Genomic DNA, 15,876 nt, shown 5'->3' with positions numbered 1-15,876 from the left:
TCCCTGTTCCACTACTGTCCCCTTCTTGGCAGAGCTGCATATAGGGCATCCCACATGCATCTCCACTCTGTCTTCATTCCTCAGATTGCCCATGCAGTGGGCAGGTGACTGATCTGGGGGCTTCTGAGGGTTCAGTATATTGGGTTTTCAACATGAGGAAACTAAAGCATTTAAAAACAAGCTAAACAGGAAACGGCAGGGGAAATTTTGCCCTGAGCACTACAAAACATGCTACTGCAGAGATAAAGGTACCTTCTGCAAACAGCAGCAATCTGAGAAGCAATTTGCTAAACAAGTGACCAGTTAAAATTCAGCTGCTGGGCTAAGGGAGGAGTAAGGAAGAGTAGATGTGTGTTTTCTCCCTTATCATTACACCACTAACTACAGGATGGCATTTGAGAAGACAATGAAAATAGTTTTTGGGATATTTGTTACGTAAGGGTTCTTGGTCTGAGAGGCCCAGGCAGAATTCCCTGATATTTTGGACCTCAGCTGAGCAAGATCTGCACAAGCATCACTTGCATCTGTGGATTTACTTAGGTAACTGGTGTTAGTTGTATATGAGGGTACTTAGCATCTCTGCTGTGTATAATATGCATAATGATATCGGAATTTTCTGCTTTTTAAATAAAAAGTTATTTTTATTTTTTCATTTAAGGCAGCTGGCTCACTTCATCTCTAAGCATCCATTTATTCTTCTTACTTATCACAAAGAGAGGAACCAAAGGCTCAAACTTCTTCAGGGCAGGCAGGAAAAACAAACCCCACTGTCTGTTTTCATGAACGACCACCTGATAGCGCCCTGCTGTTAGCTCCCAGATACAGTCAATCAGGAAGGTCAGACCCTTCACTCCAGCTTCCCTTTGCTCCACCTTTCCTCTATTTTTGATGCCCCAAGCAACCATGCCACATTTGGGGGGATTTTAGTTTTCCAAGGGCTTTGCTGCCTTTATTTTTCCATGTCTGACATATTTGTTTCTTTTGGTTTCTTTCTCATTCACCTAGGTTTCTGTCTTTCACAGGTGTAATTTTAAACATTTTTTAAAATGCATTGAGACATTGGACATCCTTAGTTTTGTGACCATTTGTGTGGTTAACAAAATGTTAAAATGAGAAAGTTAGGGGAAGATTTGGTTTCTGTTTTTTTTTAGGACTCCCTCTCTTTTGGCATGATCAGAGCATTGCATGTTGTTCACCACAGATCTGGGAGCCTCAGGATGCAGCTGAGCTGCACGAGAAATGTGAAGAGAAGTCTTCTCAGTGTATTTAAATGATGTATTAAAATATACAGGAAATGTGTAGAGATGTGTGAGGAGCACTTTTGAGATGCGTTTTTTGGACTGACACATCTCATCAGCTGTATGATTCCTCAGTGCATGGTGGATCTTCCTATGATCCAAAATGAATTCTGGAAAGAATAAGGCATATGACGAGGAGCCACAGATTTAAATTACTCCCTCAGGGAAATTATAATCTTAAAAAAAAATAAATCTAACGATGTGATGTGCACGTTAGAAGTAATTGCGGAAGTGACACTTTGGCCCTACAGCCTTTTAACCAGAGGTCTTTCCCCCAAAGAAAATGTTAAATCTCCGTACGCAACATAATAATAAACATTTGCAGTTCAGTTGTAAATTGATAGTACTAAAAAAGATTTTTAAAACTGCCATGCTCTTTGTGTTAAAGACTCTTCTCTAACTAAACTGTAGATATAGCTGCCATACAAAAATTGATTGCACATTTAAGAATAAATAAATATGGGCTATTAAGGGTCATGGTTGGATTTAGGGTTGTATTTACTTTCAAGGGAAGCATTGGTATTGCAGTGAAATCAGTACTTCTCCCTACTTAAATGAAAGATAAAGGGCTGTATATTACCAGTCACCCTCTGTGAAACCCACTGACCCATTTTATGTGTCTATACCATAAAAAGTAATGTACCAGACTAAGACTGACTTATCTAATAATTAGCCTTTTTTTTCTTTTTTTTTTTTTATTATACACTTTTTTTTTTTTTTTTTTTTTTTTTTTTTTTTATTTTAATTGTGACATCCTGCATATCTCTTGGTTATGATGCCAATTGGATTGTGTGTGTGGAAAAGGAAGGATATGGAGGAGAGGAAGGCAGAATAAAGCTTCACCCACTGTTTTTGCATCTATTACTTTTTCCCTTCTCTTTACATATGAATGTAGTTGCATTTTATGTAAGATTTTCAAAGAAATGCATATTATGTTTTTGATTAGAGTTTGTGCCTATCATTGCTAGGCAATTGAAGGCAATACTGTAGAAAAGATACATTTGAACAAGGGAAAGGAGAGGTGGAGGAGGCTGAGAGCAGAGAAACCGAGCTTGGGAGAAGCCCTTAATTTAGTGTATTAATTCCTTCTGAACACAACTAAAAAGTAATGATATTTATGTTGTCAGCCAGTTTTAGAGTTAGCGGGTTAGGAGTGTTCTGTTTTTTCTTCCCATGAGCTGCTGGTACATCTCAAGTGTTCGTGCCCAGGGACCACACATACCAGCTTTGATAGAGCCTCAGCCCTTAAGCCGACAAGTTTTTCCGTAGTGCTGGCTCTCAGCCACACACCGGGGCTTCACTTAGGGAGAGGTCTGATCCGACAGACAAGACTGCAGGAGCAGGGCAACCAGCTTTCTAGGTCATTTTGTTTCTGTACTTGTTTGCTGATTGTCATTGAATTTTACAGATTGCTTTAGCAAGTTGCCTTTTTAAAAAGTATAAATGTATATTTTTAATTATTATTATGTTTGGTTTTTTTTACAATGGAATAACATCTTTAATTTGTAAGTGCTGCAGCTAGAGAGGAGAAAAGGCAAAGGGAAGAAGAGACATTAGGAATCCTCTTCCCTTAAAATGTCACAAAAAAAAAAAAAAAAAAATTGCAATGAAATGCTGTCAGCCCCACTGCTGGCAGCTCGGTCATTATTTTTTTTTCCCAACCCAGGGAAGAGGTGGAGGTAACATGCAGACAGATGGTGCAGCTGAATAATAGGTTGGATAAGAAATTTAAGGAAACGGCATAATCTGTTTCTTCAAAGGAAGTTTTTCCTGCTAGTGAAGTTTACCTTTCTTCTGAAAAGCCCTATGAGGTTGTGGGGTTTTCAGTTTGTTTGTTTTACTAAATCTCATCTATTACGATGGCAGATACAGATTTACTTAAAATTCACATCTGGCTTCCCCTTTCAATGTTCTAGTAATGAAAGCCAATAGAAGAGATAAACCAGAAATAGCTGGAGATAAAGGACAGCTTCAGGTTTCAAACTTTCTCTGATTTAGCAGATTGCTCAAAGGCAAAGCGTGAAACTTAGAACTGATTAGTGTGAACAAAATAATAAAGCAAACGTATTTCTGGGGACATTTATTTTCTCTTTAGGCCATATTTCAAGAAGAGACATTCTTATTCTACCAGCTCTGCTCATCTGGATCAGGATGAACTGCAGCTTTTGCTTCTTGAATTACAAGCACAGAGTTTTGTGAGCAAAACAGAGCAATCCCAAACTAACACTCATAGCAGCTTTCAAAATGTCTTGAAAGCGTGTGCCTCGCAGAAGTCAGTTCTCAAATGTACTTGAAAAGATATGCTAAAATGAAAAGCTTTCCAGTAACAACTGTGTTGATCACTATCAAAACCTACTAAGCCTGATTGATTATTATTTTTCCTTAAAATTTTATGAACTTATCCAGCGGTCTTTCTTCTAACAGACTTTGTCTCATCTCGGAAACATACAGGTCTACTTGGCTTTGCATAGAGGATAACCAGGGCAACATCAGGAGCTTAGCCAAAAAAGAAATCTGTAGTCAGAATAAATTCTCCCACAGTCAGGAAATTCCAGAAGAATATTTCAGGTTAGAAAGGACCACTCTGATCATCTGGATTTGTACCCGTGTCTGAACCCACAGGCATTTCACTCAGAAAGAAGTAAAATTTCAGTAATATCAGCCTGAAAATGACATGCTCTGCTTATAGACTACACTATGAATGGTCTGCTGTATTTTTCTAGATAAGCTAATGCAGAGCAAACCACATTTTCATTATGAACTAAAATAGAGTCCACAGCTACTTATTTCTTTTATTTCTTTGTACTGAAACAACGTGTGCTTGATTTGCTTTATGGTGCCATATGTAGGAGCTTTTGTATTCCAAACTGTGCATATTTGATCTTGTTGAACACTGTGAGAAATCTTGGTTGAAGGGTTTAATGCGTTTTCCAATCAATGCGTAGGGGAAATTTGGCCTTATCAATTTAAATGCTGGAGAACCTTCATTGCATTATGGAAGAATCTTTGCTAAGCAGAGATTATTCTTAAGAACTTCATAACATTTAAAGGTTAATATGTTAGGTAAAGAACAATATCTTAAGACAAACATTTTTATTACAGGACATGAAGGGATAGTTCTGATTAAATTACATGATTATTTGAATGGGAAGGAAGACAAAGTGCATCATTTCTTGCCCTCAACTTTAATGCCTTTAATCAAATAATGACCTTCTGGAAATAGTTAATTTTAAGCATTTGGAAAGATCAATACCACTTTGCCACCAAAAAATGGCCCAGATGATGAAATTTGATGTATTTAAAGTACCATTTCACCCTTTTAACCTAGTAAATAATTTAAAATGCTTTCAGTACTTCTGTGCTACCATTATGTATCTCATTCGAAGTATTATGACTTTTCCAAAAGCAACCTTTCTCTACAGTGAGCAGCTTACAAGTTAATACTGAAGCCTAAGACTATATGCATATATTGTAGTGGTGATGTTGGCCTTTTCTTCTTCTCTTTTATGTGTGGATTCTGTTCTGAAAAGAAATGGAAATATCTATGATGAACACAGCCATTTGGAACAAAACTGAGATTTGTAAAGCAAGTTGGACGGCTTTTGAAGGGAAAAAGTCAATATTTAAAGTTTAGTTCATGAGTTCTTTCCTTTGTTTTGTCTATAAGCTTTTGTGTTAAAGGTGAAGGATTTGGGTTGCTCAGACAATTAAGAGCCCATTTTACCAAGTGTAATTTCATATCTGTGTTCTATAAACTGGAGTGCCTTCAGCATTGTAAATAAAAAAATTGCCCTCTATTTAGCATGTTTGTGGGCAGATTAAAAACAGTCTTCATTAGCATAAGTAACACTTACAGATTCTTTTAAAAGTAGAAAATTATTTGCTGAATGATAAATTGCTAGCTTTATAGTTAGTTGCTGAAAATGTGCTCATTCAAAATGCCTACTTTAGTTTAGTCTACAATGCTCAATTTTTTGAGTTCGAAGTACTGTTTAATGGATTATGTACTTAGTCTTTGTTCACAGTAGATGCTGAAATGCAATTCAACTTTCTGCTAAAATGTTTGTATCAAACACCTCCCTATTTAGACTGATTTCTTCTAACGCCATATATTTTTATTATACTATATGCCCCAGAGACTGATACAAAATAATGTCAGATATGCTATACCAAAGAAAAGCTGTTCACATTTTAGTATTGATAGTGAAAAATGTTTTGCCTTCTTGAATTACAGCTCTTTTTAAAAAATGTTTGATTCTTTGTTAGTTTTTCTGTAAGAAATATTAAACATTTGGCAAATGATCATCGCTATAGCAAATTCACCAAACAATAGAGTTCAGTTGCTCCACCGTAGAGTCCTTTCTTTCCGGATTTGTTTATTGCTGTCTTGGAAAGCTTTGCCCAGAGAGCATTTTTCATGCTGGTAATGCTACCCTCTTTGATCTAGTTAGAATTGGTATTTACACCTTAAGTGCAGATTTCAATTATCTTTTTTATTGTTTTTCTTTTTTTTCTTTTTTTTTTTTCTTTCTTCCTCATTTACTAAGAAAAATACTGGAATGCAAGAATAGATTTTTAGACACTGCGTGACAGAGCAGGATGTTTTATTTAAGCAAAGCTAAGCTCAGACTGTATAAAATACCATTTGGATACATAGATAAAATGCATGTATGCTTTAAAATAAGGGTGCTCATGGGTCTTGCAGACTCTAATGCTTGGCAGTTATCCTCTTTGCGCTTTTCCTGCATTAGTTTGGCAGTTCAGCTTTCACACATTTTTTTTTTCCTGTAATGTCTTCTGTTTCTTTACTAAATCCCTATCAGAAAACCAGACAGAAGACTCTTATTTATTTTAAATATCTTAGGTTTAGCATCTTTTTTTTTTTTCACCATTTTCTTGCTTACTGTAGCAAGACCTTTGCAGATGGTACTTGGTTACTAGAAAGTGCATAACAGTATTTTCTTTGTAGCAGATGGATTTAAGACTTTTAGTTCCCAATAAATGTAGGTTTACAATACATAACTTTACAGGATTTGTGTTGTATATAACAGGTTTGAACATATTATCTCAGAATTCATCTGCATGGCATTTTCAGTTTATCCAGGGCCCATGCCAGTATTTTAAGTAATAGGGAGAGAATAGTGATTGATAGCAGCTAAAGGCGTGATTTTGAATAGAAACAAAGGTTTTAGAACAGAAGGTGTCAAATTAAACTTTGTCAGTTTGAAAAGTAGTAACATCCTGAAAGTTCTGCAAACATATTTACATGTGGCTAATGTTTATATTTTGCTTTGTACTCTCTTTATATTCAGTGTAATGTTGCCTGGCAAATTTACTGTGTTTTAAAATCAAGGTTTTTCCCAATGTCATTGCAGTTTTGGGGGTTTGCTTTGCTGCTTAGATATATCTGCCTAATTATTTTAAGGCGTTTTTAATGATGTGCTATGTGTGCTATAGAAGCTGGTTGTCATCTAATTTGAGTTATAAACATTTCCTTATTATTTTACTGTTCTTTCCACTTCTTTAAGATTATAAAAACAGGGGAAAAAAAACCAGTTGTCCAAGACCTCCTTCAGAATAAATTTTCTTAACTAGACAGAAATTGCTCTAAACTTACGGGAGTGGAAGAGGGGGAAAATCAGCCTTTTTAGGTCCATTTGTGAATTAAACTACATTAGCTACAGTGCTGCTGTAGCTATTTGATCTTCTTTAGATGAAATAGAGGCAAAACATACAAATTTTGCAGAACTTAAAATTCAGCATTGGAAGAGTCTGTATCATTAGTTTTCCTCAAAGTTCCAAAACATTTCATATATATTCAAGTAGCTCACTTTTATGAATGAGCTTTATGTTGGATAGAGAAATCTGAACTCAAATTAAATGGAACACAAGAAAACATTCTGGTGTAAAGTTTTTACCCTTTTAACTAAATAAATCCACAGAGTTTCTGTTACTGCACATTTACTTTCTCTTCTGAGGTTATTTTGGAGATCAACTTCTACAGGCATTTTCACAAATAAATGAAGACCAAAAAATTACTTACTTCCTTGTTTTAAAAAGAATTCACTCAGTCATTTCCCTGTTGCTCATCACATTTCATCAGAATAGTTGTTTACTTCTTCAGGGATATGAAGAACAGAGTGGAAAAGAGACATTTTATTAGAATAGCAAGTCTATTCTATGCACCATCAGAAGCAACTGACTTCAGAATCTGAAAATCAGTATTTTTGTGAAAGGCTGGCAGAAACACACTTCATCTTACAACTCATCAAATCTTCAAAACTTTTCTAGATACTTTACTTTTTAGATGCTTTTTTTTGGGGGGGGGTTGGGGGGAAGGCTAATAGAAAAGTACTGGAGATGTAATGTTAGTCATTGGCAACTACTAAAAATATGGCCTGATCTACTAAGTGTAGAAACATAGAAAACACGATATGAGGAGAAGGAATTTCTTAGTTAACGAAAGTGTTATGAAATATATTCAATCAGCATAAACCGTGCTTAGGATATATTTTATTATTGGTCACTAAAATGTTTCCATTGTCCTTTTCATAAAGAGCATCTCAGACGGTCTTGGTCACCAGACAAAAGAAATGCAGTTTCTAAATGTATGGTGCAGTTCCTTCTTACGTCTGTGCCTATACCTTTAGGAGGTGTCATTGGAGGGGACAAGTTTTTTACCAAATTGCTGTGGCTGCTCTGCGTTTTGTTTCAACACAATTGGAAAGAGGACAAACAGATTTAATGTGAAGCAGTGCAGACTCCAGACAACCAAAGGACAATATTTTTTCTGCTTCACGGCAGACCTTCTCCTTTTTAATTAAAAATTTTATAACCACATTTCAATTAAAAGATTTCAATTTTGTTATCTTCATCTTCTCCCATCCCTCCCCAGTAAACCACCTACACTCCCTGATTGCACCTTCTAACTTGCTGCGGAATGCTAGTAGTTGTACATTTATTCCCTTGGAAGCATGGCAGGCAGAGCAAGTGCAGCATGTGGATTTTGTTAGGGGCATGGAGGGTTTATGTGTTAACTTGCTAACACATCCCCTGGATCTTTATCATGGGGAGGCAGATTTCACAGACTTTTGCCAGTTTTAGATACACACTGTGAGGTTCCATCTTGGACATCCTGTACGTTATATGTTTTATAGTATGACACAACTTTTTAAATCCGGGGTTAATACCCAGCATCTGCATGGCCAAAAACTGCCCCATCCCTGGTTTGGTCCCTGCTCAGATTTTTGCCTTCTCATATCGCCATCATTTCTCCTTTGCATTATTTCTGTTTCTTGGGGGCATATCCTTCTGTGTCATTTGTTCACTTTTCCACTTGTATCCAAGAGCATATACTTGAAATCTTTATACGCACCTCACTAAATATGTTCTCATACAGTATGAATGCATTAAGATTATTTGTTTACTTTCATCTCTTTCTATCATGGCAATATTTTTACACTGCATTTATTAACTGCTAGCTAAAGATGTGAATGTCTTCAGGAAAATGACGTGTCTATATTGTATCTATGTAGCTATTGTATCTAGTAGTAAACTAGTCTGGATAAACCATTTTTCAACTACCAGTAGATGAAAGAAGGATCTAAAAGCTTCTGTACATTTATATTATTTGTTGATTCAATAAAATGTCACATTATCTTTCCCACAGCATTAAGAAATAAAATTGCACAGACCTAGTTTTGAAAACAGATCCTGGAAGCTAAAAGGAAGAAATATGCAGTTTGCATGCATGTAACATTTTGTTTCTAAATTTTAATATACAAAAATATGCTGATGATGCACAGTGTTCTTCATAGCTTGTTTCCCAAAAAGATTTCTGGTTTAGGATAGGTGTGCTATTAGACATCTTGCTGTTTGGTTACCTGGAAAGGGTATGAAGGGTAAGTCAAAAGCATGAGGTTACTTCATGTCCCCCTCAAGCCCTATGCAAAAGTGTGAGACTGTTTTTTTCTGGGTCTATGAGAAAAATACTGAAACATAATCATTTTCAAATAAATTCACCTGCAGAGGCACCTCTACTCATGGTAGGCAGGAACATAATATTACTTTCCTGTATCTCGTACAAAAATTCCTCTCTTTAAAAGGACATTAGGGAGTTCCACTATCGTTATGATTTACATCAGGCAGCTCTGTGGTCAAAGCAGGTACCAAGAATACTTTCTTTTCTAAAGAAGCAGCACGAGCATTTAAAAATTGCTCAGCAGCTGATTAACCAGCTACTGAAACACAGTGTTGGTGCTCTTCAATGGATAAACAGAAGAAAACAGGCAGTAGACAGAATATATGGCATCAGTGTGTTGGGGAGGAGGGGATGGGGGATTCTGCCTTGACGAATGGGTTTTTTGAACAAACAACAGCACCATGGTGTGGGACAAGTAAAGTGTGCTTTCCAAAATGCCTGCAGGGGTCTGTGCAGTAGGGTTGCAGTCTTGGTGTGTTGATGTTTACTTCACATCCAGCATTTACAGGAAAAGCTGTGACTTGCTGGAGGAGAAGGTGAGAGAATGCAGTGCTGCTCAAGTCTGCATTTCACCTTCACTTGGCCCTTGCAAGGCAAGGAAAAACTAATGTTTTGCTGGTGTTATCTTCAAGGGATGGCTTTGTGAGCTGTTACGTTGGAAAGAAGATCCTTCACCAGAGAACAGGACCCTCTGGGAGAATCTCTCCATGATCCGAAGGTTCCTCAGTCTTCCTCAGCCTGAACGTGATGCCATTTATGAACAAGAAAGCAATGCAGTTCATCACCATGGTGACAGGCCTTCCCACATTATCCATGTGCCAGCAGAACAGATTCAGGTTAGTTTACCTTGGCCAATCCAGCAGAGCACTAAGTAAATAATGCTTTAAACATAGCAAAGGAAATTAGTGTTTCATTCCTCCTTGCCAGGCTAACTACAGGTCTCCTGGTAAGAGATAACAGCATCCTGCCGTCTGCCACTTGAATTAAAAGACAAGTTGGTGACCACACAGGCTTTTTCTTTCAGTTTGGGTTTTTCCATGCTTGTGTGACAAAGCAGCTTGGGCATATCCATGTGTGGTCAGGACAAGCCTCCTGTGTTAGCAGCCTCTGATAGATGGGCCTCATGAGAGAGGGATTCTCAGAGCTGGGCCTGTGGTGCCAGCACAGCGGGAGGAGGCTATGGAGCTGTTGATGAAAGCTTAGCTCTGCATTCAGCAGCTGATAATCCCAGGTTGAAGTGAGGGAAGGGGATCTGATTCCTCAGCCCATTTTAACCCCAGCTGAGCCTGGGATGAGTCAATGTTTGTTTGTTTTTCCTTCAGAGCCCCTCTCCCACCACCCTTGGGAAAGGAGAGCATAGAGGCGCTTTCTTACCAAGCTTGCTGACCACTGGACCTTGGCTGGGTGCTGCTCCGCAGGTGAGCTGGCACAAGGGCAATGTGCCAGGGAGTGAACTTTGATTGCCCAAAGAAGCTGGGGGTGCCCCAACCCTGGAGGCATTCAAGGCCAGGTTAGATGGGGCCCTGGGCAGCCTGATCTAGGCAACTAGGGGGCTTGGAACTGGATGGCCTTTAAGGTCTTTTCCAAACCCATGCCATCCTGTAATTCTATGATCTGCAGCTCTCTGAGCTGGAGGCTCTTTGATCCCTCCTCACGAAGACCTGAGGTCAGCTTTTTAGCTGCTCCCTGTTACAGGGCAGATATTGCCCCTGTTTTTCAGAGTTCACAACCTCAGCTGAGACCTTGGTGTATCATTTGTATCACCTGTGCAGAAAAATATTTACAGAACTAAGGAGGATAGAATTATCTCACAGCCAGAAACAACACGAGTGTATATTAAAGATAAAGCAAACTGAATAAGACAATCCCTTAGGATATCAAGTACTAAAATAATCGTGAAAGCCTGGAAACTTGCTGTTTGATTTAGCAAAAAGAGAGAAAGATCTATATTAAGTAATAAAACAGCACTTGTTTGAAAAAGTACATTGTTTTTAATAAAATCACTTCTTAAAGGGATAAAAGGAGAAGCTTATGCACAGTATAAACACTGTATCACTATGCCACTTACTTAGATTTTCCTGCCTTCTTGATAAAATTTTTGTGTTTGATCTCACAAATATTATTCACATAAGCAGTTGCACTGTAATCTCTTAATGTGACTTGTAAGTAGAAGGATTGGGGGACTGGGCCTGAGTCTTGTCTGTGTTCTTCTGCACTCTAATTGTTGATGATGCATAAATATGTAGCTAAGACTCAAGATTTCAAACTGTATATACAAAGCCTCCAGTCTTGTAAGAATTTAATGTGCTGGGAGCAGGCTTGAATCTCTGTGGGTTTGAAGCCTTGAATGGGACTACTCTCAGACCATAAAACATGAAAGAATGTGAATAGGGAAGAGACAAGAGCCCAGATTCTATCAGCATTTGTGTCAGACTTTTCAATAACAGAATCTCTTCAAGCAGAGGCTGCTGAAATGGGTGTTGAGACCTACACGAAGTGTCCACAGCCACAAGCAGCACTGCAAAATGAAATTTCCAATCCAATATTTATACTACCCCTGCAATATCTTGTGATACTTGAGGTCTGCAAGTGAGCTGCAACCAAAAGCTTTGGAACCACTTCTGACACACAAAAAATTGTTGAGGGAAAACTCACAAAGGGAAATGAAAAGTGGTGATAGCAACTGCTTGTTTTGCTGCTGTTGTTTATTAATAATAACCGGTGGTTTGTACCATATGACAAGAAATTTGCTGACCCAAAATATCTACTAACCAGTGCTTCCTGTGCTGCAGAGCAAAAGAATTGTCAACAAAAACAGTAGCTGATAAATTTCCTTTTGATTTTGAATGTGATCTTACAGTCTACTGTACTCCAGTAGCAGATGAGAAAAACATTTCTATCTCTGGCGCTCAGTGCCTCACCTTTTAAGAATGTTTCTGAATCCATGCTTGCAAAATTTCATTTTAAGCTCTTGTTAATTATTTACATCATGATTTGCTTTATCTTATTCTTCTGATGTGCATACTGGCTCATTTTTATTGCTTGAGTTTTTGGAATGCAGCACGTTCCCTTCTAATAATAATAGTGCAACTTATTTAAAGCTTTGCATCTTACTGCTTTATAAATATTAACTAAATAATCCCCAGCACAAACATTGCAGTAGGTAAACATATTTGTTCCCTGTTTATATGTTGGGATCCTTGAATGCAGGCAAGACAGACCCTCTCCGTGGCCACAGGCAAGATGGGCCAGTGCCAGCCTGGGAAATAACGAGTTGCTGTCTCCTGATCTCTTTGTCCTTGCGAAGACTGGGTTTGGCAGAGTGCTGCTAGGCACTTCCAGCTCTCACAGTCTGTAGTAGTGCTTGCAAGTTCGGGGAAGCTTCAGCAGCTGCTCAGCTCAATTTGGTGGTGGGATATTTCCACACTCAGCTATAAAGCTCTTCTCCTCCCTTGATCTCCCCTGTCCCTCGCTCTAGCCATTGCTAGAGATTTGCAGCCCTTGCTTTTGGGCAGCAGCTGCTGCTGCTGGCAGAGCTCCTGTGTGTTTGCCCTCATCTGGCGCTTTTCTCACTTTGCCCTTGCTACAGTTCTGGCTAAGCTGGTCAAGTTAATCCTACACTATGTCACCTACTTAGCATTTTGTCTTGTCTGCACTTGACTCATGAAGCACGTTCATTAAACTGTGTCAGCTTAACTACACCGATGACACGTCATCGGCATTTCCAACCCCACAAAGCCAGGGTGCCACTGCTCTGCCTGCATCCTGACAGCCCTTTATCCCAGTCTCTGCTTACACACATGCAGACACATGCAAGATATTCAGAGGGTTACTAATTTTCTTTTATTTAGGGTTCACTGTACTATAAGCAATAATGAGCTCTTTGTTTTGTTTTCCTTCAGCTTACCAAGCAGTTGCTTATAGCTTTGCAATTGTTCCCATGGATTTTCTTGGTAAAACAAAATGGGAGCAAGAATACGTGTAAAATAAATAAATAAATAAATAAAAATTAAAATTAAAAAATTCTGTTCTTTTTCTTGCAGCAGCAACAGCAGCAACAGCAACAGCAACAACAGCAGCAGCAGCAACAGCAACCAGGTCCCAGACTCCCCCCAAGGCAACCGACAGTAGCATCACCAGCTGAATCTGAGGATGAAAATCGTCAGAAGCCCCGGCCACGAACAAAGATTTCTGTTGAAGCCCTAGGGATCCTACAGAGTTTCATACAAGATGTGGGCCTGTATCCTGATGAAGAAGCAATCCAGACTCTCTCCGCTCAGCTTGACCTGCCCAAGTACACCATCATCAAGTTCTTTCAGAACCAGCGGTATTATCTCAAGCACCACGGAAAGCTGAAGGACAATTCTGGGTTGGAGGTAGATGTTGCAGAATACAAGGAGGAAGAGTTGCTCAAGGATTTAGAAGACAGCATCCAAGACAAAAATGCAAACACGCTTTTTTCAGTTAAACTAGAAGAAGAGTTATCGGTAGAAGGGAACACAGAGATTAATGCTGAATTGAAAGACTGATCTAAAAGTATTATTTTCTTTCAACAGTGCCACTGGTATTTACTAATGAAATGAAAATTCCATCTTGCGTTCTGTCAAAAACCTTTATTATTCATTGTTTGGCCAATGAATCTTCCAAAACTTGCACAAAAGTTGAAAAAAGGATAATGCAGACTGCACTAGATGTTTTACTCTGTTTTACAAACTGCTTTGCAGCAACAGATGAAGCGTTGAGGATTGTTTGATATTAATTTGTGTTCACTGGATACACTTTGGGTGTACCCAATAAGCATGATACCAGTGATTTTGATTCTGGAGCCTTCAGACAAGCATTACAACTTTTGTGATTTACTGTTTTTTGTTTTCATTATGTTCTTGTTTTTAATTATTACTGTAGCACTCCACACTTGATCTTTGGAAACTCACATTTATTTAAAAAAGTAAAATAAAATAAAAAGAGTTTGTTACTCTTGTTCTATTGTATGTTACAAAAGAACTATAGACTGTGGAATGCAGTTTAAAGATAACATATGCCAACAAATGCCTTGTATTATATGGCACTGCCGTAATTCAGATTTGTTTTCTTTTGGAAATAAAGGTCACTGTATTTTTTTTTTTCCATTCTCATTGTTACATGGTTTTAAAGAAAATGAAAAAGAAAATGTGAAACACAATTTAGTCCTCATTATTTATTTGTAGATCCTGCAGCATCATGTTGTAATTAATTTTTTTGGAAGTTTCCGTTAAATGTAATATTGCTTCTCTTGTTATCATACTGATTTTTTTTTCTATTTATAAATGTATTTTGATGGGCAGTAAAACAAAGTGTCTTAAAAGTTTTAAATAGAGAAAATGTGCTTTACACAGTTGCCTATAAAAAGTGCTCTATGTTATCCAAGCAATTCATACTATAAGCTTCACTCTTATTGTTGTATGCAATTTTTACTATCATGCAAATAAGCTTAGGTAAATAAAACTAATAGATCACCTTAGAAACTTATGCAATTAATGTGAAAATAATTGATGTTTGCAATGTGTCTTCCTTTGGTTTACAATCAATTTTAAAGCTACAGCTGTATAAATTTTCTGTATAAAGGTGTATTTCTTTTTTATGAGTTTATTGCTATGAAAACACCAGTTATTTTGTTACAGCTGGCTGTTTTTATAAGTGTATCACAATTTTCTTTATGCAGAAATGTTCTGACTAGGAGTGGTTATTGACTGTAACTACACAATTAAAATTGTTTGTATGGTATGATACGGCAGGGTTTGTCTGCGTATGTGTATGACTGTGAGGAATATAAATTGGTCTTAGTACACACTGTACCTTCTTGTCACCACTTTGAGGATGACATTTCAATTGTTCTCCTTTAAAATCATGAGCAGATTTTTTTTAATGACCTTCTTAATATTTGAATGTAGATAACATACTTCAAAAAGAAACACAGTTTGGTTATGAAAATCATAACCTGTCTTCTCTAGGTTTAAAAACTTGCCTGCCCAACAGAGATAGCAGGATATTATTGAGTCAAAAGGCTATCAGGCATAAACATATTTACAGTTCCTGGCAGTAATGCACTAATAATGGATACAGCTGGTTTTCTTTTACACTAGAATTATGCTAACACTATTCCTTGCACTAATGTATAAACATTTAAAAAACAAAAACAAAATCATTAATAGCCACAAAGTACATAGGAAAGATGGGCTTTGCACATTGCAGTGCCCTTCTAAGCAAGATTATTTTAAACAATCACTAATAAGGTTCTTGATGAAGCCGTCACAACTGGTGAGGTTTAAACAAATGCAAAGTCAGAGAAGTCTGCAGCTGAAAGTTGGAGTGATGTGCATGCTGTTTTCTCTATCCCTAGGGAAGAAATGCCATGTTCAGTGACACAGTCACTGGATCCATGTGTGCCATGCCCCATGCTGTGTAAGCAGAGCTAACTTATGGGGCAGTGCCACCAGCACCCTAATGGTGACTGAAGAGCCAAGTACCACTCTCCAAAGGGCTACTTGACATGAGAAAAAAGAAGTGAAATCACTTTTAAACTGATGCATGTGCATATCCAGGGTAGAAGGAGAAGAA

At 37.7% G+C, this 15,876-nt stretch overlaps 1 protein-coding gene across 8 annotated transcripts in view; it reads left to right on the top strand.

Moving 5' to 3' along the window:
* Positions 1–15,047, top strand: part of SATB1 (SATB homeobox 1) — a 92,833-nt gene extending 77,786 nt beyond the window's left edge. For 6 of the 8 annotated variants that reach the window (XM_015853822.2, XM_015853820.2, XM_015853821.2 and 3 more), the window contains 3 exons: positions 9,912–10,115; positions 10,602–10,697; positions 13,323–15,047. In XM_015853822.2, coding sequence (XP_015709308.1) covers positions 9,912–10,115; positions 10,602–10,697; positions 13,323–13,808 — 786 coding nt within the window. In that variant the 3' untranslated portion in view covers positions 13,809–15,047. The remainder of the gene's footprint in view (positions 1–9,911; positions 10,116–10,601; positions 10,698–13,322) is intronic. The other 2 variants (XM_015853825.2, XM_015853826.2) reach the window with 2 other exon arrangements.
* The last annotated feature ends 829 nt before the right edge of the window (positions 15,048–15,876 follow it).

This window comes from Coturnix japonica, chromosome 2 (assembly GCF_001577835.2).
Source record: "Coturnix japonica isolate 7356 chromosome 2, Coturnix japonica 2.1, whole genome shotgun sequence".
Taxonomy (NCBI): domain Eukaryota; kingdom Metazoa; phylum Chordata; class Aves; order Galliformes; family Phasianidae; genus Coturnix; species Coturnix japonica.
This window is presented reverse-complemented; position numbering and strand designations above follow the sequence as displayed.